The sequence below is a fragment of the Vanessa atalanta genome, chromosome 23, assembly GCF_905147765.1.
Source record: "Vanessa atalanta chromosome 23, ilVanAtal1.2, whole genome shotgun sequence".
In the NCBI taxonomy this organism is placed as follows: Eukaryota; Metazoa; Arthropoda; class Insecta; order Lepidoptera; family Nymphalidae; genus Vanessa; species Vanessa atalanta.
In genome coordinates this window covers 906,371-928,856 of record NC_061893.1, presented here as the reverse complement: position 1 = coordinate 928,856, position 22,486 = coordinate 906,371, and the positions used below count along the sequence as shown (strand labels likewise).

Genomic DNA, 22,486 nt, shown 5'->3' with positions numbered 1-22,486 from the left:
AACAATAAGCTCAAACATTTTATATACCTAGGGTTGTTCATAGCTAACTGCGTCTGTCTAGCGACAGATACCGCGGTTACGCCAGTCACTAAGTTTGCGTTGCGTTAATAATCGACACGGCTTCAAATTTTTTGAAAAGACGCATTCTTTATAGCACTCCTATGATTTGTTCAAGTATACCTCTATGGTTGATGTTTAGATCCTTGTAAAAATATCGGATAGAAAATTCTTTACGTCCAGGGTTCTGCCTTCTATAGTTTTTTTTAGACGATAAGACCGCTGACGTAATTTTTCTCATTTCCATGAATTACAAAAAACCGTTGAAATATACATTCAGATTTTTACTAACTAGAAGAAAAACCATTTGAGGAATAAAAAAAATGCTTGCTGTAAAGGTATCACATATATACTTAATTATACGCACAAGAGACATATTTCTATTTGTTCAAATGTCATCCTTGGCAGTATATTGGGAATTAAAGAAATAATTTGTTTTTTTTTTTGGCGATTAATTTCACCAAAGTACATTCGACCTCGCGATCTTTTTTAAAAAGTATATCATTATTGTATTTTAAATTCAACTAACATAAGTAATGTTTTATGAATTATTGATTAACATATTTTATTACCAAATCACGTATATCTATAAAAACTAAGACTGTAAATAAAAATACAATATTGTAACAAACTAAAATCTTCATAAAAACCTGGGTCAAACGAAAGTATGCCTAAGCCACTAATCCTAAGTGCCAACCCTGAGTTATTTGTACGAATTCATTTGGCACAAGGGCGAAATAACGAAGGCTATACGGCTTTACAAATCTGATGTATGACGGAAAAAATATTTTCCATAACAAAGAATGAGAAAGATACTATAGGTGTCACGAGACGTCCGGTTGATATGAAGTTACTTTTGCTTTATAATATATGAAATAGTAAAAGTACTATAGTTACTTTTACTATACCGGTCTTGTTGGTAGATATGTATATGGCTAGATATATAGATAGCGAGGACCTGGGTTCAAAACTCGGGTTGGTTCGATAAATTGTTATTGGGTTTTTGTAGTAGAAAATTCTCAGCTAGAGCCCGATGTCTGGAAGTTGGAAGTTTCTACGCTGAAGTCGTGAGGTGAAGTCATAGCTCCTATGCATGAAGTATGCACAGAACAATGTAGCCCTAGCTCCTGATAAGATAACTGCGTGTCAGGAACCTTCCCTTAAATTTCTGCCGTAGCCTTTGGCAACTTACAAAAAATAAATAATAACATGCGTGCGTAATCATATGTATTTTTGGCCTTTATTTCAAAATTAAAAACAGGTCCTCATTTGCCTATAACTCGAAATAATAATTAAGTAAAATGTCGAGGCACGACTGCGTCGTAGTGACTTTACAAAAATGTGCTCTTTGTTATAATATTTATATTGTTGAACAGAAAGTCTATAATATCTACGGGGCACTGATATATAAAATATAGTTTTCTCACAATGCAATAAATTAATAACGTCTGATTATATTTAAATGAAAATTATATTACTTATAATTAAACAGTATTCTTAGTTCCATTTATACAATGTCACTAAAAGTATGTGTAACGCTGAGAATTTTTTAATACTACAAATAAAATTCTTCGAAACTAGGATCTACGCGTACTTAAGTGGTATGGGAATGGTCCTTCTGAAGAGATTATTTATTGGATGTTGACTTACCTTTTTTATTTTGTAATTTTTTTTTTTAATATATTTAAAAAACAATAACCTTTATGACGATTCCATAATAAATCTTTAGTAAAAAAAAATCATAAAACTAGTGACAAAAGATAGGACAAATTTATTCTTGGGTCTGATGCTCCTTAAGATCAAAGATCTAATAATAATAATAAGGTTACTCAAATCAGAAAACTTTGTTACATTTGACCTTTTAAGCTAAAACGCAAAACAGCTTATAAAGATTATGGTGTTAATGGATTGTACTTGACAATGACTCGGTACTAGAAAGATAATGCAACAATCCAAAAATCACAATCAATCGTTTTGAGACACAAGTTTTCGCCCGCACCTGCACCCACGCATGAGTGAGAGCTGTTAAGCACACAGAGTCCTTCCCTGGACCCCTAAAAACGTTGAGAAGTTAAGACAAACAAACGCAGATCAGCATTTGTAGTATTAGGATTTATATCTCTGTATCCTAACGACAAAAAGTTGACACGTATCCTTGACCCGAGTCACGATTTCATACAAAATAATGGTCTCTATTTTTACCGCAACCCGCTCATTAGAGGGAAAATATTTTTTAGCTGTGAAGAAAAAGTTTAACGTCTGTGCCAGACTGTTTAGCAAACCATAGACATGGAACCTTTGGCTTTAGTTGGAAATAGTATATTTATTTTATTTTAATGGGTACCCTTTTCGCACTGGTAGAACTAGACTCTACATTAAGATTGGTAGAGAGACTGGCAAATGTGCTACTTGATGGTAAGTCATCGTAAGAAATATAAACCACCGTCAATTCGTAGCCTGGAGTTAATGCTTGATGACTTCCAGGCAGGAGACATAACATACAAATATAATTGTATTTAACTAACATGACTGTATTTTTAGATATTGAAAAAGAGTAACTACTGAGTTTCTTGCCGGTTCTTCTCGGTAGAATCTACATTCCTAACCGGTGGTAGCTTTACTTTAAATAGTTTGTTAAAAGCCTACTTGAATAAAGTATATTTTGATTTTGATTTTGACCTATATGGCCTATCCAAAGACCACCAAGTTTTTTTTTTTTAGAATAAATTAAATAAAATTATCTAAAATATATTATCAAAATTTTGTGTAATTTAGATTCAAGATAAATATGTAGTACGAATTCATTAGGGGTAATAAAATATTTAGGTTTTCGTGTGCAGACACCACGGATTTTTTGTGGTTAATTTGTGGTTATAATTCGTTTAAATTAGTTATCTTGGTTAGCACCAAAACCCGTTAATCTTGCACCTGAATCATAACACGATTGTTTCCGATTAATCACCCCATCAGACTAATATGAGTGGGACAATACAGAGTTTTACACGTGTACTATCATGTGTTTTGTAGGACTTTGTGAAAGCCCATCTGGGTAGGTACCTTACACAAAACAGTCATTCTACCGACAAACAGTAGTACTCAGTATATTTGTCAGTTACTCTGAGTCACACTACCTTCAAACTGTAACACAAAAATACTAAGTGTTGCCTCTTGACCTTAGAATATACAATGACTGGGTTGTAGCTACCCAGACAGGCTTGCCTACCAAGTAAAGGCTACTTTTATATTTTTTATGTAACTGACCTTCCCCTAAACTGTTGCACTGATTCCAATATTTTTTTATGGATATTTCAGTTCAATTAATTACATTAACAGCCTGTAAATTTCCCAATGCTGGGCTAAGGCCTCTCCCTTTGAGGAGAAGGTTTTGAGCATATTCCACCACGCTGCTCCATTGCGGGTTGGTGGAATACACATGTGGCAGAATTTCATTGAAATTAGACACATGCAGGTTTCCTGACGATGTTTTCCTTCACCGCCGAGCACGAGATGAATTATGAACACAAATTAAGCACACAAAAATTCAGTGCCTGGGATTGAACCCGAAATCATCGGTTAAGATGCACGCATTCTAACCACTGGGCCATCTCGGCTCTTCTGGGCCATCTCGGCTCTTCAGATCCAATAGGTAACATATAAGGTATTATGAACTCCTCAATATTTAAATATATTCATAAGTATTACCTACGTTGAGGTTCGGGCAATTGTTATTATAATTCTGACCGAAAGGGTCCTTGAATTATTCATTGGACGAAATATAAAGTTTAATTTAACCAATTGATGTATGTTAATTGAATAATATATATTCTTAACAAATGAATTGAGATCCCGGATTCCACGTGAATTTTAATCAAAGATCGCGGTTTCAAATCTGAGTAATTACTGCTGAAACTTTACGTGTTCAATTGGTATTCACAATATTTCTCGTAATGTTAACTAACTCTAAGCCAGTATTGCTATTATCAATAGAGAAAAAGATAATTTATGATATTGGTAACCAACAAATTTAAATCAAATATTGTAACAAATGTTGGCTTTCTATTACCAATTTCGGTCACTGCATTTTAAGAAGAGCTTCAGCTCTGATTATTTTAGATTACAAATATGCGCACTCACAACTGGATCCTCTACTTCTCCCTTCTCTTAATGGGGCTGCAAATCCGAAACGATCGGATAATTTAGATGTAGGACGTTTAGAGGTTTCGTGCTGACCGAGCCTCGGGAATGATCCAAATAAACAAGCTTGCAGCTTCAAATTCCAGGTTCTTGTTAACAATTTTTTTAATGTTACAACAAGCATGCTTTATAGTAAAACTAGCGACCCACTCCGGCTTTGCACGGGTGTAATGCTGATACTAAATATATTACAGAATGTAAGACATTCTGTAATATATTTAGTATCAGCTAGTATCAATAGTATCAACGTTCACAGTTTTTCAATCATTAGACAATACAATCCACTGAGTCACTGCGTTAAATCTGTAATATCTTCGAAAATATTAATTTAAATTACATGCTGTAAAGGACTATATTGATCTATATTAAGTACACAACGTATTTAAGGTACTTAATTGTATAAGTATTAATGCTGTATTGCTTAAAATCGCTTCGAAATTAAGTCATTATTTCTCGTTAAAAGTAAGGGATAAAAAATGGCTATTGTGGGTTATCCCTAAGAGATATACCACCGTGGACTTTTTTGAAGACTTTTTTAATGTGTTTTTACATTACTGTAGTACATCATATTGATATATCTCGTAGGGTTCAAAAAATGTGTTTCTCTACTTTGTTGTGCATGTCTTATACATATAAAACTTCCTCTTGACTTGATCTATCTATTAAAAAAACCAGCATCAAAAACCGTTGCGTCATTTTAAAGATCAAAGCATACATAGGGACAGACAGCGGTAAGCGACATTGTAATGATGATAGCCGTGACGGCAAATGAGATAACGCAATCTTATGCTAGTATTCGTGACAGCCACATTTATTTTTTCAACCTTATAATACTTTTTCATTCATATGAGTTCAGTAGAATGTACTGTTAATAATTTTTACTTAATCTGAATTCGTTTTTAATTTAAATATGACGTTAAACAAATAATTGTATGTTTTATTCATTCATTCAAATAAATAATATTAAGCTCAGTTTCCGTGCGTTCTACGTGACTGGTTTTCGAAGTATTAACATACTTTAACAAACTGAAATTCAAGGGTTGAAATCACCCCGACCGTTTAAACTTTAAAACGTTTAGACCATCGTAGCTTTAACGGAAAACTTGTAAAGCTTGCTATCCACATGTTATAAGCAAAATGTATTCTATATTTGATCTGGTACTATGTATGTTTATAATAGGAGGTAAAATGTTATCCTTTAAAAGTGATGGTCGTTCTCAGTCGGACAGGACGTAACGTGTCTATGTGAATGCATCCGATGTAGGTAATTTTTTTTTTAGGTATTTCAGTACAATCATTATCGAAGCTATTTATTCGCCTTCTCGAAACTGCGTGGAACATAATATTCACACAAATATGAGCTCAAATACAATTCCTATCTATTTTTTCACTGTGAAAATGAAACGAAAAATCCTACAAAATTGTTTTATTTTTTTTTTACTTGAATCCAATTTTCGAACCGGTAGTTCTAAATTTAGTTCACTACATGATAATTCGAAACTGTTTTTACGAGCCTACTTGAAATGATAATATTTTGATTTTGATATTAATTCTTATATTTGGATCCCCAACAGTCGTACATAATATACATACAAAACTTACTTTACATTAAATTAAAACTATGTACGACTACAGGAGAACACATAATTCTCACAGAAAATTTCTAAAAGTAGTATGTACATTTAAATATATCAAAAAAAAAACACAAACATTTAAATAAAAATAGCAAACAAAGTAATTTTAAAACTTTATGTTTAAAAAAAAACACAAAAGACGTAATTAACTAAATTAGCATTTGCATTATAAAATAAATCACATGTTTTCATGAATGATGAGATCAAGATCAACGTAATTACGTTATTTCCGCTTTATGGGAGTATCAAGACTGCCAACTCTTAGACTCCATGCGGACTGAGAATTTATCAACAAAAAAATCCAATAATTTTTCTATTGGGGTTTAGCAACGAGGCACTAATGCTAATACATTTACGTCGCTTAAGTACGTCCTTTCGTGTGCGTCTTGTGAGATTTATACTTATATAAATAAAAAATACCAAAGGATTTACGATATAAGGATTAATATTATGTAAATAATTTGAATTAACGGCATCGTGGATTCACCCCAACCTTATTTCACCATAATTGAGGAATCATACAATATTACAATAGAACACCAATAACTATTTATTAAACGTTAATAACGCATATAAATCAGTATTATAGATTTCGCGTGAAACCGGAAAAGGTTATAATGTAATAAACAGAATCAACCTCATCATTATATATTATAGGTAATATTTCATGAATATAATTATATTAAGGCCACAAACGCTTGTGTCGTGTAACAGCGAACTATATATTTTTTTTTTTAGCATTAACAGCCCGTAAATGTCCCACTGCTGGGATAGAGGCCTCCTCTCCCTTTGAGGAGAAGGTTCGGAGCAAATTCCACCACTCTGCTCCAATGCGGGTTGGCGAAATACACATGTGGCAGAATTTCGTTGAAATTAGACACATGGAGGTTTCCTCACGATGTTTTCCTTCACCGCCGAGCACGAGATGAATTATAAACACAAATTAAGCACATGAAATTTCAGTGGTGCCTGCCTGGGGTTGAACCCGAAATCATCGGTGAAGATGCACGCGTTCTAGCCACTGGGCCATCTTGGCTCAGTACTATATATTTAATAAAAAGTAATTATAAAGGTCATCGAACCGTGGCACAGCCCAGTGGCTAGAACGTTACCCCAGATTGCGAGTCAAACCTCATCGAGCACCACTAAGATTTGATGAGATTATAGATCATCTCCTACTCGGCACTTGAGAAATATAATGAGTTGGATCTTTTCATCTTTCCAGCCGGACGTCCACTGAGGTCAAAGGGCTCTTCCAAGAATTTCCCGCATCTAGCTACTTCCCGTGACCCTCGCAAGATGATCAGTCTTTTTATTTATGCTATAGTTGGTAAACGGACAAGAGGTTTACCTGATGGAAAGTGACTACACCGCCCATGGACACGTGCTTCACTAGGTTTGCATTTGCGTTGCCGACCTTTAAGAAACGTGGAGACTCTTTTCTTGAAGGCTGCCAAGTTGTATGATTAATTATTTGTATCGTTTCGGAAAAACCGCTGCCGAAAGCTGGTTCCACAGTGTGCAAGGCAGAAAATGCCTTAGAAATTGCGTTGTTGAGGGTTCTCTAGGTGGTTCGGAAGTCTACCTTGTAGGGCAACCTATGGTACGTATTCTGATTCGTGATAGCAATTGAAGAATTTTTCTAAGGCAGTTCTACGAGCTTAGTGCCCCGCGGAACCCCGCTACCAATTATGACTTTTAATACAAGGAATATGATTGATTGAAAATAATAAAAAACAATTCCGTTTCTAGTTGGATATTCTAGAAAGAATCTATTATAAAAACAGTTTTGCCGAGAAAATTCATTCCTAACGATAGTCAAGTTTGATAATATATCGCGCGACAAATTCAATGGAAGTTCGACCAAAATGTCTTATGCAAATCTTGGAGACAGTTGGCTCGCTTTAATGAAAGCCTAATGGTTCTCATGACCTACATTTGGTATTCCGCCACAACTACACATCATAATATTATATAACAATGTTTCTTGCGGTTTCGTCTGCAAATAATGAATTCGGGGCAATATAGTTTAACGATACAGGGGCCTTGCGACGTGAAAGTTACGGATTTAATCCTGACCCCTTACCTTGCACAAGCTTTGGACCCATTCAATATTATTGCAGACGGGCAAATATGGGCACGGGCACCTGATGGTAAGTGGTCACCACCGCCTAAAGACAATTTAGCGCTGTAAGAAATATTAACCAAACCTTAAATTACCAATGCGTCACCAACCTTGGAAACTAAGATGTTCCATGTGCCTGTAGTTGTCTATAATATCAGGCAGTAGCTTAACATTTAATATGATGCCGAAAATGATTATTATTCAGTATACCTTGTTAAACCTTGTTGAATCTATACTAATGTCTGTCCCGTCACGTTTAAACTGAACTGATTTACATGAAATTTGGTATTTAGATAGTCTGTGTCCTGGACACCTCGAGGGGTCAAACTGGGGGGATGGTTTATGTGCCATAGGTAAAGTTTTATAAATTTCACGCCGGTAAAATCGCAGGTTCAGTTTGATAGTCAGTACTTTAGTGATTTGTACTGAGTTTCTTGGGTAGATTTAATAACACAACTAAACTATTAGAGCGCGACTTCAGAATAAGATGTAAGGGTAAAATAAAACGACACTTGATTTGTATATCATGTATTACGATCATTACCTCCAGTTTCTGAAATACATGCCAAAGTGTGAATAATGAATTTGATTTAAATATTTAATGTCATTGGTCAATTGACTGACAATGACGTGATAGGCGACCAATAAGCGTCCAGTATTTTATTAATAAATCTGACTTTAAACAGTTTTTCAGAAATTGGTGATTAAACATTCATGTACAAAATATAAATACAATTTCTACAAAAATATTCACAATTCTCATTCGTTTTCTAATACTGCGTACTATCACATAAGTACATTGTTTAAAATATTATTATCACACGCTCAGACTACACAAAGGTAACTTATATTTAGAAAATAATGTAATACTTATGCGTCAGAAACATTTCTAACAAACATTACATGCAAACGTTGCACTCAGTATCGATATTGAAGTTTTACTCTCAACACACCCAAAGTTTTGCACTTATGGATGATGCGTTCAGATATCCAAGGTATCTGTAAGTATCTATTTAATATTTGTAGGCTTTTACACCATATGACATCACAATATTTATATTTTAAGTGGATTATTACACTACCCACTATACACTGCAGCCGAACAACATCTACACCAGCCAACCAACAATACACTATAACAGTTATTGGCATAATTATACAGACAACCAGTCAATTCTACTAAAATATTAACACTTCATCGTGATAGAATCGTTGATGATATTCCGATTCGATTACCATTCAGCCGTTTGTTTTTTTTTTCTATGATATAGCTCGGGACGAACAAATGATCCACCTGATGGTAAGTGGTCATCACCGCCCACAGACATTAGCGCTGTATGAAATATTAACCAAACCTTACATCGCCAATGCGCCACCAACCTTGGGAGCTGAGATGTTATAACCTTTGTGCCTGTAGTTTAAAAAAAAAACTCAGTACTCAACACAAGATTATATAGATGATAAAAATGCGTCGAGCTAGTAATTGTTGAATTTCAGGCGAGATATATATGTACGTATAATATTAATTGTATTTGATTGACATAGCTTTTTTGTATTTGTATATGTGTATAATTTTTCAGCCATTGTCCTATTCAACTAACTGTTATCTAGTTGCAGTTCAGTTCAAGTTGGATAGAAAAATAATGATCGTATCAAAACATATATAAATAAGTAGAATTGACCCTCAGTTACGATTATTTTATATTCGTATTGTCGAAGTTGGATCGGTAACGTATCAAAAACCTTTATAAGTTAGTAGGATTGACCCCCAGTGCATAGTCTGACGGTTTTTGCAAGTTTTATATAAAATCTAAAACATATATTTTTATCAATAACTTAATATATATGAATCATAATATTTTCTTAAAATAAAACTTAGTATAATTAATATTAAGATAAAATAATTAGTTATTAATAATAATAATAATTAAAAGGCATATACCTCCCATTCATATTTAAATAACACATAGTTCGAGGCACTTAAATTCGGGTTACGTTAATCTACATATATACATATATATACATATTACACTTACAACAATCTATTCTATTATCACAACAATAACAAATCAGGGGCATAAGGTGGTTTAACTACTCTAACGATAAGCCCCTGATTTAGGCTATTAGAAGGCTGGGCCCTTTATTAATTTTTGCCTACTTATATATCTAAATAAATACTTCGCGTTTTCAACACGAGACGTTTTCACCGACGTAACGATTCGCTAAAAAAACTTACAAGGCACATTTTTAATTCCAAAACTAAATATTAATTTCTATGATAAAAGTTTAATTATATTTCCTTTAAGTTTCATAGCCCCTAGTTTATTTCAATTTACTAAAAACTATCTACTTTTACGACGATACGAATCTTTCTAAAGCATTTGCGATTCTCACAAAGTTCCTGAGACTTTTTTTTTCATAAAGCCAGAGAAATCTTCAGTATTGGTATCATACTCTTGCTATAATACTTAATACAATCAAATGCAATCAAAGTCTTGTCCTGACAGGGAAAGTTTTTCTCTCATACGTTTCAAACAATCTACTCCCATTAGTTAAAAATACGGCTGGCTGTTTATCTTCGACCACCGTTTCGTCAGTTTTGTCAGACTGTTCCTTTTCCTCTGAAACTTTTTCTTCTACCTGCGTTTTAAATATTCGCTTTCGGCCAGGCATCTTTCGACCGATTTTCGCCACTAACGGATGTAAAAGTAGCTCGTCAAATGCGTCTTTTTCTGTACCAGTTATGAGGCCGATGATTACTCCGACGGTGACACATGTTACTGTACCAATCACTGCGTACCACATGTAGGATACTGAATACATCTTCATTAATGCTGTGAATCTGCAAGCATAAGAAATATTTTTATAATGTCGTTAAATTGTATGATCTGTGTTGCCGTAATTATCCATAATAACTGGTTGCAAGACGTGAATTTTAGCCGATGATTTCGAGTTCAAGGTTAATATGCTCAATTTGTCATTATAATTCAATTAATGCTCGGCGGTGAAGTAAAATATCATGTGCTTAATTTGTGTTTATAATTCATCTCGTGCTCGGCGGTGAAGGAAAACATCGTGAGGAAACCTGCATGTGTCTAATTTAGTTGAAATTCTGCCACATGTGTATTCCGCCAACCCGCATTGGAGCAACATGGTGAAATATGCTCCAAAACTTCTCCTCGAAGGGAGAGGAGGCGCTAAGCCCAGCAGTGGGAAATTTACAGTGTGGGTATTCACGCGTTTGCGTGTGTGTATTCATTTCAAACATGTGTGATGTGTGATTGTATTATTTGAAATTACTTACACAATTGATTCCTTTGGTTTGTAAGGTACGTGAGTGCTGTCTAAAACTTGTAGCACTGGAGCGAGCTGAGCTAATGTTTGGTTCACAACTACTGGTAGAGCCTTCGGACTTAAGACGCTAAGCGTTGCATTAGGACAATTCTGTGAAACAAAATTTTATGCATCAAAATAGGTAACTTTTCTTCGTGGTAGGGCTTCATCTGGGTAGGTACCACCAAGGTGCCAAGGAGCAATAGTATTTTTGGTTCCGGTTTTGAAGAGTCTGTGAGCCAGTGTAACTACAGGCATAAAAGACGTAACATTTTAGCCACCAAGGTTGGTGGCGTAATGCCTATGTAAGGAACTATAAATAAATTACATTATTTACTTTTTGATCTTTAAGTTAAAAAATAGAAACAATTTGTGTTATCGCGGATTGAAAGATGGCACTAATAAGGTATGTCATTAGATTTCCACAACATTTAATCCGACGCAAAGCATAATTTGTAATAAATACCTTTAATAAAAAGTACTAAAAGTAAAGTAAATAAGATGTCGAATCCTGTTTATACAGAAATAAATTATTGATGAAGACCATAAAAGCTCACCTCAACAGATAAGGGCAACATAGCCACACTGTCGTTAACATACAGCAGCCTGCCCGTCGCCATCCACGCCGTGATGAAGTGCGACGACAGCATCCCGCACAGCGCGCCCTTGCCGTTGGCCATCGGGAATATGGCGGCCAGCAGGAACACGCCGAGCAAGGCGCCGGACGTCGCGGAGGTCACGAGCAGAGAACCTTCTATCACTCCCCCCACCATCCCCACGCAGAGGGAGAGGCACATTATTGCTATCGCTGTAAAATTAAAACGAATTAGCATCAGGAAAAAATATGTATGATCAGTCAAAATGAAAGAGTTTTCTGAATCACGCTAGCGTTTGGTTCACCCGGATATATATAGGGGACTCTGAAAATATATTGTTGGCACTTTTGAAAGGTCGGGTTATATTGAAATTACGTATTGGTATTACATATTTACGACATTCTTGCATCAAGGATTTTAAATATAACCGCTGTATAAACTTTTCTAGTGAGTTTGTATTAAAAAAAAATGACTTACAATAAACAATTCCTATAATTTTGATGACGGTTAACTGTTGCTTGTCGTTGATTCCTTTAAATGCGGGGGCCTGAGACACGAAGTCTTCCCATGTGACGGTAGATATAGAATTCACATTTGACACCAGAAAACTGAAAAAAAATGATTTCATTACTTAAAATGGAAAATACACTTTGAAAGAATGTATTCGTGTTTTCATTTCATTATTTTTTTATGAAATATTTCTTCTAATAATAGTCTAGCTGGGTAAGCTAAACATAGTTTTACAACAATAAATAAATTCTGTAACTTACCACAGAATATCGTGTTAAGTGAGGAATTGTAATACGCATCTAAAAATATTTTAACTTATGATAACACGTTATCGTATATAAGTTAACTTTTAAACTCGAGGTTTTTACAACAACGATATACGGTAAGTGATTTTCAGTATTCTTATGGAATTTATTAGCAAATCAATCAATAGTTTATCGTTATTATTTAAATGTATTGATACATATATGATTCTAGTAATTGCCCGCAGCTTCGCTTTGCGGCAGTTTTGGTCGTCAGGTGTTATGCAAAAAAATAGCCTATGTCCTTACTTGGAAATCAAACTTGCATACCAAATTTTATCAAATTCGGCTCTGTGGATTAGTCGTGAAAGAGCAACTTACTTTCAAATTTATAACATAAACGATGTATAGACGATTATCAACTCACCTTAAAGCTCCATTAAATAGACTGCCCAAAAACAATCCAAGCATTCCAGGCAGAAACGAGAACTGATCTTGAACGTAAAACGGTAAGACCTCATCAGGAGCAACAATCCTTCCAGACATCAAAGGATCACAATATCTGTATACAGCATAAAGAGCCATACCAACGACCCAGGATAAGCTGAATAAGACAAAAACGGCTGGGACGTTCGCCAACAAGGTCCTCTTGACCCTGGTTTCGCTGGACATGGAACAGTAGCGCTGGACGAAAGTCTGCTGACAGCCGTAAATTGAAACTGACATGAACAGCTGGCCGACTAACGCTGACATCGTATCCACTCTAACTGTCGGGTCCCATGTGAAGCTGGAAAGATAATTTCTTTTTTACAAACATATACAGAGAGTACAATATTAGACTTTTGGAATTATTAATAGTCAGCTTCGTAATTATTCTGAAATTTCTTAGCAGATGTACTGATTCGGTAACGATTTTTTTTCTCGTGACGTAACCTGCACGAAAGTCTGTCACACGTGTATCGCGATATCAGTACGTAACGCACTAAGCAGCCTGCAATCTCGACCGCACCGATCAACCTCTAGCGTGTCTTCTCCATCGCACGTGACATTGGCGAAATAACCTGTGTCTTTTTGGCACAAATAAAAGCCAGAAAAAAGAAAAAAAAAAACGCACTAAGCTTCAAACGCTTTTCTCTCGAAGTTGAGAGCTTAGCAAACCACAGATTCACCAAGACTCAAATCGACATACCTATCTATTTATGTAGTCTTACAGATATTTATTGCGTATCAAATTAGAAAATTAGTTTAAATGTAAGAACCAAGATGAGCCGAGATGGCCCAGTGGTTAGAACGCGTGCATCTTAACCGATGATTTCGGGTTCAAACCCAGGCAGGCACCACTGAATTATCATGTGCTTAATTTGTGTTTATAATTCATCTCGTGCTCGACGGTGAAGGAAAACATCGCGAGGAAACCTGCATGTGTCTAATTTCAACGAAATTCTGCCACATGTGTATTCCACTAACCCGCATTGGAGCAGCGTGGTGGAATATGCTCAAAACCTTCTCCTTAAAGGGGGGCCTTTAGCCCAGCAGCGGGAATTTTACAGGCCGCTTATGTATGTTTTATGTATGTAAGAACCAATCAAAATATCAATAATAACAAAATATTGATCAATATTCTTTTCAAGGGGAGACTGCCCAGCAGTGGGATATTACTTAACATATGCTTAATGACACCAGCTTCATTTACTCTTGTAAAGAAAGACATTATTCCCAACGATTTATAAACGTCTAAACAGGTAATTCATATGCAAAATAAACAACGTATAATACAATGTGAAGACTCTCATTATAAGATTGTTTCAATTGTAAATGTATATTGTAACGTACATACATTCGTAAATATATCTCCTAAACAATTACGGTCCTTTCCTATAGTCAGTCATATAGAACAACGACAAAAATATCAATGCTTTGAATGAAAACCTATTTGTTTAACGGAAAATCGTTATAAGGCTTTAGAGATATTATATTCGCATTCCATTTTGAAACGAAGTTCTTTTACGCGGCTTCCAGTGTGAACTGGCAGGAATCGTCACGTGAGGAAAACGTTATGCCTTAGCCCTTCGGGCGACCTTCCCCTCTCTTTCCCTTTTACTCTGTCTCTTTCTATTTTATACAGTTTAGTATAAAATATATTTAATACGGTTTCTTAAGAAAAAATAACAAATGTTATTGTGTTTTTTAAAGTACTTACTTAAAGAACTTGAATCTATTTCCCTCGACATTATCGCTGAAGACCTGCTGTGGTCCACCAGCTGTCACCGTTGCCTGGATTATGAACGCAGCGCTCACCATCACCATCGCAAGGGTTTGGATCACGTCAGCTCTGAAAGTGAAGTAAGTAGTAAATTTTATTAAAAATGTTAAATAAAACAATAAGCGTACAATTTCAGATCTTATATATACTAGTTGTCGAGAATGACTTCACTTGTGTAGAGGTTGGTTGTTAGACGTTAAGCATAAAGAACTAATTCTTCCTTTGGGAGCTAACTTGCATCATTACTTTTATCAAATTTGGTTTAGCAGTTTGACTGTGAAAGAGCAACAGACAGACAGACACACAGTTTATATTATTAATATAGATTTATAACTTTGGCCCGAGGGCCATAACTGTCATCCTAAAAGTTCAACGAAGAACGTCTTACGTGATGTGTATGAATTTGTTTTTCAATTTACTTATGGCCTTTTTCATTTAAGGAACCACTCTGTTAATTAATTGTGAGCGGTATTCTTTGTCAATGAACATTAGCACTTTAATACACACATATATAAATATATTCCTTACACTGTCAATACGCAGCTACATATGGGATTTAGTATGTTATATATCTCGACCCTGTAATTTCTCAAGCTGAACAAAACATTGCAAATTATTAACATTATGGTAGTTCAAGTGCCTTTGTGCAGGCACAAAGTCTTTTCATTGATTCAATGTTTCAGCCTCATCAAGAAAGACAAAGATACAAAATAAAAAAAACGCGCGTGCACTGTACACGTAATAGAAGATAAAATTTTAACTAAATATTCCTTTCTCTTTCTTTCCTTGCCATATCTATCTTCTGTCTCATGTAACTAAATTAACTTTACAAATAAATCAATTCCTTCAAGCTTAAGTCTTTGACGGACTTACCTTATAGCTGCTGCCAGACCACCCAGTAGATTGAAAACGATGGCTACAACTGTTAGCGCCGCGGCTGATGCCCAATGTGGCAGCGCAAGTACAGCGTGCAGAGCCACAGTGGGAGTATACACCGTCACTGCAAGGTTCAGGGTCTGGCGGAGGAGGAACGTAGCCGCCGCCAACCGTCGCACCCAAATCGAACCGAATCTCATCTAGAAAAAATGATAAGCTTGTGTTTTATAGGAATTCCAATAAAGTATATTTTATTTCGTTTTGCATTTATTGTATATTTTAGAGACAGTTAAGAGAATCGTGTTCTGATTGAGTCACCTACAAAAGTTCATTTATAACAGAAGCAAGCGCTTCACGTTAGGATTGCACTGGGCACTCTCAAAAATTCTCTTCATGTTTGTGAGGGATGTATTGAACTGCCCTAGCACTTCGCAGCAACCAGTTTTGGTTAGAAATGAACTTGTCTCAAGTAATGACATTAATATATAATTAATGGCATAGGACATTTAAGATTAGATTTTTTTTAGTATTTAGTTCAACGCCATATTGATTTACTTATAGTGTGCTAATTTGAAAAACATTATTTTAATTGTGGTTATTTATTTTATTTATCTTTTTTTTTATTGCTACCTACGACGTGACGTACGTAGCTAATGGCGACCACAGAATACCAGCGTTGAAGCTCATTTAACAATGGTTTCAACACAAGCTTTACCAATTTGGGCATCACATTATTTTTGTCTTTTGTTACTTTATATAATTTTGTTAATGATTTGTACAACGTGTATGTCCAAATAAAGATTTATTTGATTTGATTGATTTTGATTTGTATCACTTGAACGAATTACTTCGTGCCGTATTCTTTTATAAATAATAATGTATTCAAATATCATAATGAGAAATATATATTTTATTACAGTTTTTTCAAAGGTATCTTGAGATAATTTATGTTCGCAATTTGATCAAGAGATTTATACTGAGGCTACTTTTTGTGCAATATTATCCGGAAATCTGAAACGGGTATTCAGTGAAATTGCTCTTAAACAATCTAAGAGTAATTTCACTGTTAACCGGATTTTCGATTGAGATTCGAGATTCATTATAAAAACGATAGTCTCTTTAAAAAAAATTCAGGATGATATTATATATTTATTATACTATCAATACAAGTACACTCTCATAATCCGATGGCAGGGCCAAAATGGCCTAGTGGTTAGAACACGTGCGTCTTAACCGCTGATTGCGGGTTCAAACCCAGGCGAGCCCCACTAAAGTTAAATGTGCTTAATTTGTGTTTATAATCCATCTCATGATCGGCGGTGAAGGAAAACATCGTGAGGAAACCTTCATGTGTCTAATTTCAACACAAGGGAAATCCGACACAACTGGAAAGATTTCCGAATTTTTATGCCCAGAAAGGCACACCTTTAACTTCCACTGAGAATTAGTATCGAGAATTTTTCGACAGACTCTCAGACAGACAAACTCAATAACTTTTTATATACAAATTCAATCCAGATCGGGATCTGAAGCCATATACCTAACCAATAGACCAACGATGCAATCGAAAAAATATGGCCTTTTCAAAACTACACAAACGATATAACAAGTGAGTTCTTACAGAATAATACCACAGTTTAAATAAAAGGCAAATGTTTGATATCACCTTATCGCTGTGAAGTGATTACTTCGATTCTGAAATTAACGATTGCCGCAATTTTTAATTACACATTCGTAATTTCAATTTCTTGTTCTACTTCTATACTAATATTATATAGATTTTTTTTTGTTTGTATGTAAGACAAAATATCCGGTACTTACGATGTAATTCTCTAATGTTTTCACTGGTAGAAAGCTGCGTTACTCATGAGTGATATAGGGTATACATTAAATTTATATCATACTAGTTGCCATATGCGATTTCCCTAGCGTTTTAAAAGTTGGCATCAGATGGCAGGTATGAAAAGTAGCCTATGACCTTCCTTGGAGTTCAAGATTGCGCCATACTAAGTAACATCAAATTTAAAAAGACATTTAGAGTTAGATTCGTTTTTTATAATATTCGTATATATTATGTGTTTATTAATGCACCCGTGCGAAGCCGGGTTGAGTCGCTAGTCTATAGATATTATGTTGACACGTTTTCATTCGTGTGGACCGTATTGTTTACTTGTATCAAACGAATTCCAACACACTTACTCAGCCGATATGCTTGATTGGCAGATTACCAATCACCATAATAAGATATGGAACTATTCTCTCCAAGCATTAAATTAATATTTATTGTTAAGTTAAATCAATGTAACATGTACAGCCTGTAAATTTCCCACTGCAGGGCTAAGGCCTCCTCTACATTTGAGGAGAAAGTTAGGAGCATATTAGACCACGCTGCTCCAATATGGGTTGGTGGATTCACATGTGGCACAATTTCCTCAAAATGTTTTCCTTCACCGCCGAGCACGAGATGAATTATAAACACAAATTAAGCACATGAAAATTCAGTGGTGCTTGGCTGTTTGAACCCGCAATCATCGGTTATGATGTAAGTGTTCTAACCACTGGGCCATCTCGGCTTTCAATTAACGTAACAAATTCATATAATTATTATTAGTAGTATTTTTTTGCTGTCTTTACTATTAGTCACACGCACACTAAGACACCTACGAGCACTCACACTAATGCTCGACGATAAAAATTTAACGTGCGGAGCGTCTTCGTGAATGAATTGGTCAATACTCGATATTGCATTACAATCATTACGCACACACTTATCGCTCGCTTGAAATAATAACACTTAAATCTTATTTAGATTTAAATAAAATGAATCCTATCTCATTTCGTAATGGTGATCAAATTATTAAAATCTTTTCATTAGTTTCAGTAGTTATATTATATATATATATACAATATTTGTTTTTTATCTAATAGGTAGACGAACAAATGAGCCACCTGATGGTAAGAATGAGCCCCTGTGCTCGTAGTTACACTGGCATACTCAGTTTTTTTATGGTATAGGTTGGCGGAACATATCGGCCACCTGATGGTAAGTAACACCATAGACAATGGACGAACGACACTGTAAGAAATATTAACCATTCCTTACATCGCCAATGCGCCATCAACCTTGGGTACAAAGATGTTATGTCCCTTGTGCCTGTAGTTACAACCGGAACACAACAATGCTGAGCATTGTTGTTTGGCGGTAGAATATCTGATGAATGGGTAAGGACCTACCCAGACGGGCTTGCACAAAGCCCTACCACGAAAGGCTTACACAAAAAATGGTGTAAAAAAATATTAGGTTGGCTTTCATAATTGAACCTCAAATCTCATTGATATTGTTATCAAATGACGAAAAGAATTTGATTTGTGATTATATTGCGATATTAAAAGTGAAACTTACCTGAAGATACTCATACACGGAGTTCGTGCTTAGCCGGTAATATACCGGTATGAAAATCCAGCAGACCAAGGGGAAGGCCAGCATCATGCCGTACAATGTCTCCCACATTGCTGAACCATAGTACACCATTTCTGATGGGAATCCTGGAAGGAAATAAAAATGTCTACTTTTAATATAGAGAAAAAAAATACATTTTTTATTTGAATGTCCAGATGGCTAATTTTAATGTATTCCATTTGTGTTTATAATTCATCTCGTGGTCGGTGGTGAAGGGAAATATCGTGAGGAAACCTGCATGTGTCTAATTTAAACAAACCAAGCCGCATTGGAGCAACGTGGTGGAATAAGCATCAAACCTTCTCCTCAAAGGGAGAAGAGCTCTTAGTCCGGCAGTGGGAAATTTATAGGTTACTGTTGATGATGATTGTTAGTGGTGACCACCACTCCTACATATTGCTACCTGAAATATTAAAAATCTCTCATATTGTGCCTAAAAATCTGCAGATACACTTGGTCACTCACCCTTCAAACCGGAACATAACAACACTAAGTATTACCTACCCAGGCACCAAACCCTAACACCACTAATCACCAATTTTTATCACTAACTTTGACATGCAACTTGACTTAAATTTATTACTTTCCAGGTCTATAACATTAAAAAAATATCCGTATTAAATTACACTAACTTCAAATTTAAAGCACTCTTATGATATGTAAACCAAATTGAGTATTTAAAGTAGGTATTTGGCTTTGTATAGATTCACTTCAACGAATCGTAAATATAATTTTAGTGGATTCCATCGCGATAAGAGTAAACTGCGTATTATGTATAGCTAAGCATTGACGACGTTTTTTTTTTTCAATTATGTCAAATTCCATAAATATTAATTTATAAACTATTTAAGTTTACACCGATTTACTTATATCGTGTTCTGTTTTAAATTATATATATCGTGCAACATTTGGTAATTTTAAGAAATGCTTGCATTAAGGCTTTAGGCGTTTTGTGTTTTTTTTTTCATTTATATTATAGGTAGGACGCCTGGCAACTGGGCCACCTGGTGGGTTACATCATCCGTACACATTGATGGCGTAAGGAATATTTGCCATTTCTTTCAACCCCAATACGCCACCAAGCTTGATAACTAAGATGTTATGTTACTGAACACAATAATACTGAGCATTGCTGTTTGGCGGTAGAATATCTGACGTTGCAACTTCCTCAACATCCATTGTGCATGGATGTTGAGGATGGTGCAGCCTTAAGTAGTTTTTTTTTTATTTTAAATAAAGTAATATTTATTGAATTTATATTCGAGGCTGTTAATTAAATACCTAATACAATACCTTTATTTAATGTAAATACAGGTCAAGCTCTATTTGGAGTCTATTTCGCAAAATAATTATAATGATGATGAATGATGATCTTTATATTTCGGCTATTATTATATAATATTCATTTTAAAGGGAGCTTAGCCAACTGTATGTCTTAGTATAGTGGACAATTGCACTTTATTCCCTCCCTATTATAATCCGATAGCGAAGTCGACACGATCGAAAAGAGTTCGGACGTAGGGCCTTTACGTGCGTACGTGAAACCGAAGCACGGCAGTGTTTCCTAATTTTCTTATGATGACTACGGACTGCTACTGGGAGATTTCGTCTCGGCAGAGGAACTCAATGCCTGTAACACTTTGATCTTTTATATTTCTCTATAATTCAATAAAACATATACAAAGTTGAAGGGATGTTACACGTACTAATATTGGTACTTATTAATATCAGGCCAACAAATACACGAAACATCATTAATTAAGTTTATTTGCAAAAAAAAAAATTGGGCAAGTGCGGGTCGGACTCGCCCACCGAGGGTTCCGTTCCACCAGATAAACAAACAGACTCTGATGTAACAACAAATTTACGGCTTTCGTCCAATACTTCTGCTACAAGATTTACGAGAAGTTGGAAGTACCCTATTGGTTTTGATTCCCTTTGCGATATTAAAAAATAAAACAAAAACGGCCATACCTATTAATTGCGTAAACTGAGAGGTTTGATTTTTACAGATCTTCAAGGGGCTGCGGACCTAAATAGTTAATAATACTCACGAAAACCTCTACGCATCCCTGAGAAAAGGGGTTCTGACGGACAGACAGTCAAACAGACAAACAATACGTAACATAAACGGCCATATTTTTTGATTGCGTAAATTTATAGGTTTGATTTTTACACAACTTCAAGGGGCTGCAGACATTAGTAGCTTGTATTAATTTTAATACTCATTAATACCTCTACGCGTCCCTGAGAAAAGGAGTCCTGACGGACAGACAGTCAAACAGACAAACAACAAAGTGACCTTAAAAGAGTTGCTTTTTCCTTTCGAGGTACGGAATCCTAAAAATATTAAAAAAAAAAACCTCGAAGTAAATATTAACCAGAGGAATAATTACGTCAACCTTGGACCTTGAAGAGCAGCTCAGTGATGGATTATTATGCGAATTTTAATTTAATACAATTAAAGATAGCAATCCTTACGGAGACCCTTTATTTTAACACTTGAAAATTCAGATCTTTAACACCAAACGTTGTTTAATATCTTATTTTATCATTTGGAAATCAACTGTTCAATCGTAATTTAATATGGAATTTGACGCCAATGAGATAATGTTATATATTCATAGCGTGAACCGATTATTGTCCCAGTGATTATGAGACAATAGCTGCACACAAGAAATGCGGCTATGGTCTCATTTTGAAGAGCTCCAGCCGTAGATGCATGATTGTAATTTACCAAATAATTATGATTTAACATATAATAAATTTTAGAGAGCGGAAAAAAAGTTACTGGCCGGTCAGAGAGCGGCGCTATGGCTGTATAATAAAAAAAAAATGTAAGCCTTGCGAACAGACGTCGTCAGTTTACAATGAAATTGAATAAAACAAAAATTGTCAACAGGTTTCGAAATTAGGAAAAATCTGTTGAATAAACGAGAATTTTCGCGTGCAACTCAGTGGTTGTTAGCTGGTCAATTTTTACGTAAACATAATTTAACTAAACTTTATCTATCTTAATAGATGGAATACTAGTTATCCCGACTTCACACAGGTACAATGAGGCTTCTCAGCTTTTCTCGACCATAATATACGCCTTAAATCACTCTGTTTATTGTTGAAAGCCGCATCAAACACCTTTGCGTTACTTAAGGTCTAAGCATACAGACGGCGGGAAACGACTTCGATTTATACTCCT

At 35.1% G+C, this 22,486-nt stretch overlaps 1 protein-coding gene across 1 annotated transcript in view; it reads right to left on the bottom strand.

Moving 5' to 3' along the window:
* Nucleotides 1-8,522: 8,522 nt before the first annotated feature.
* The window catches only part of LOC125073060 (sodium-coupled monocarboxylate transporter 2), a 41,120-nt gene continuing 27,156 nt past the window's right edge, over nt 8,523-22,486 (bottom strand). Inside the window, exons 3-10 of the mRNA XM_047683744.1 lie at nt 19,234-19,376; nt 15,828-16,030; nt 14,892-15,023; nt 13,119-13,478; nt 12,417-12,547; nt 11,901-12,151; nt 11,315-11,454; nt 8,523-10,852 (exon numbers count right to left, since the gene is read on the bottom strand). Coding sequence (XP_047539700.1) covers nt 10,498-10,852; nt 11,315-11,454; nt 11,901-12,151; nt 12,417-12,547; nt 13,119-13,478; nt 14,892-15,023; nt 15,828-16,030; nt 19,234-19,376 — 1,715 coding nt within the window. The 3' untranslated portion in view covers nt 8,523-10,497. The remainder of the gene's footprint in view (nt 10,853-11,314; nt 11,455-11,900; nt 12,152-12,416; nt 12,548-13,118; nt 13,479-14,891; nt 15,024-15,827; nt 16,031-19,233; nt 19,377-22,486) is intronic.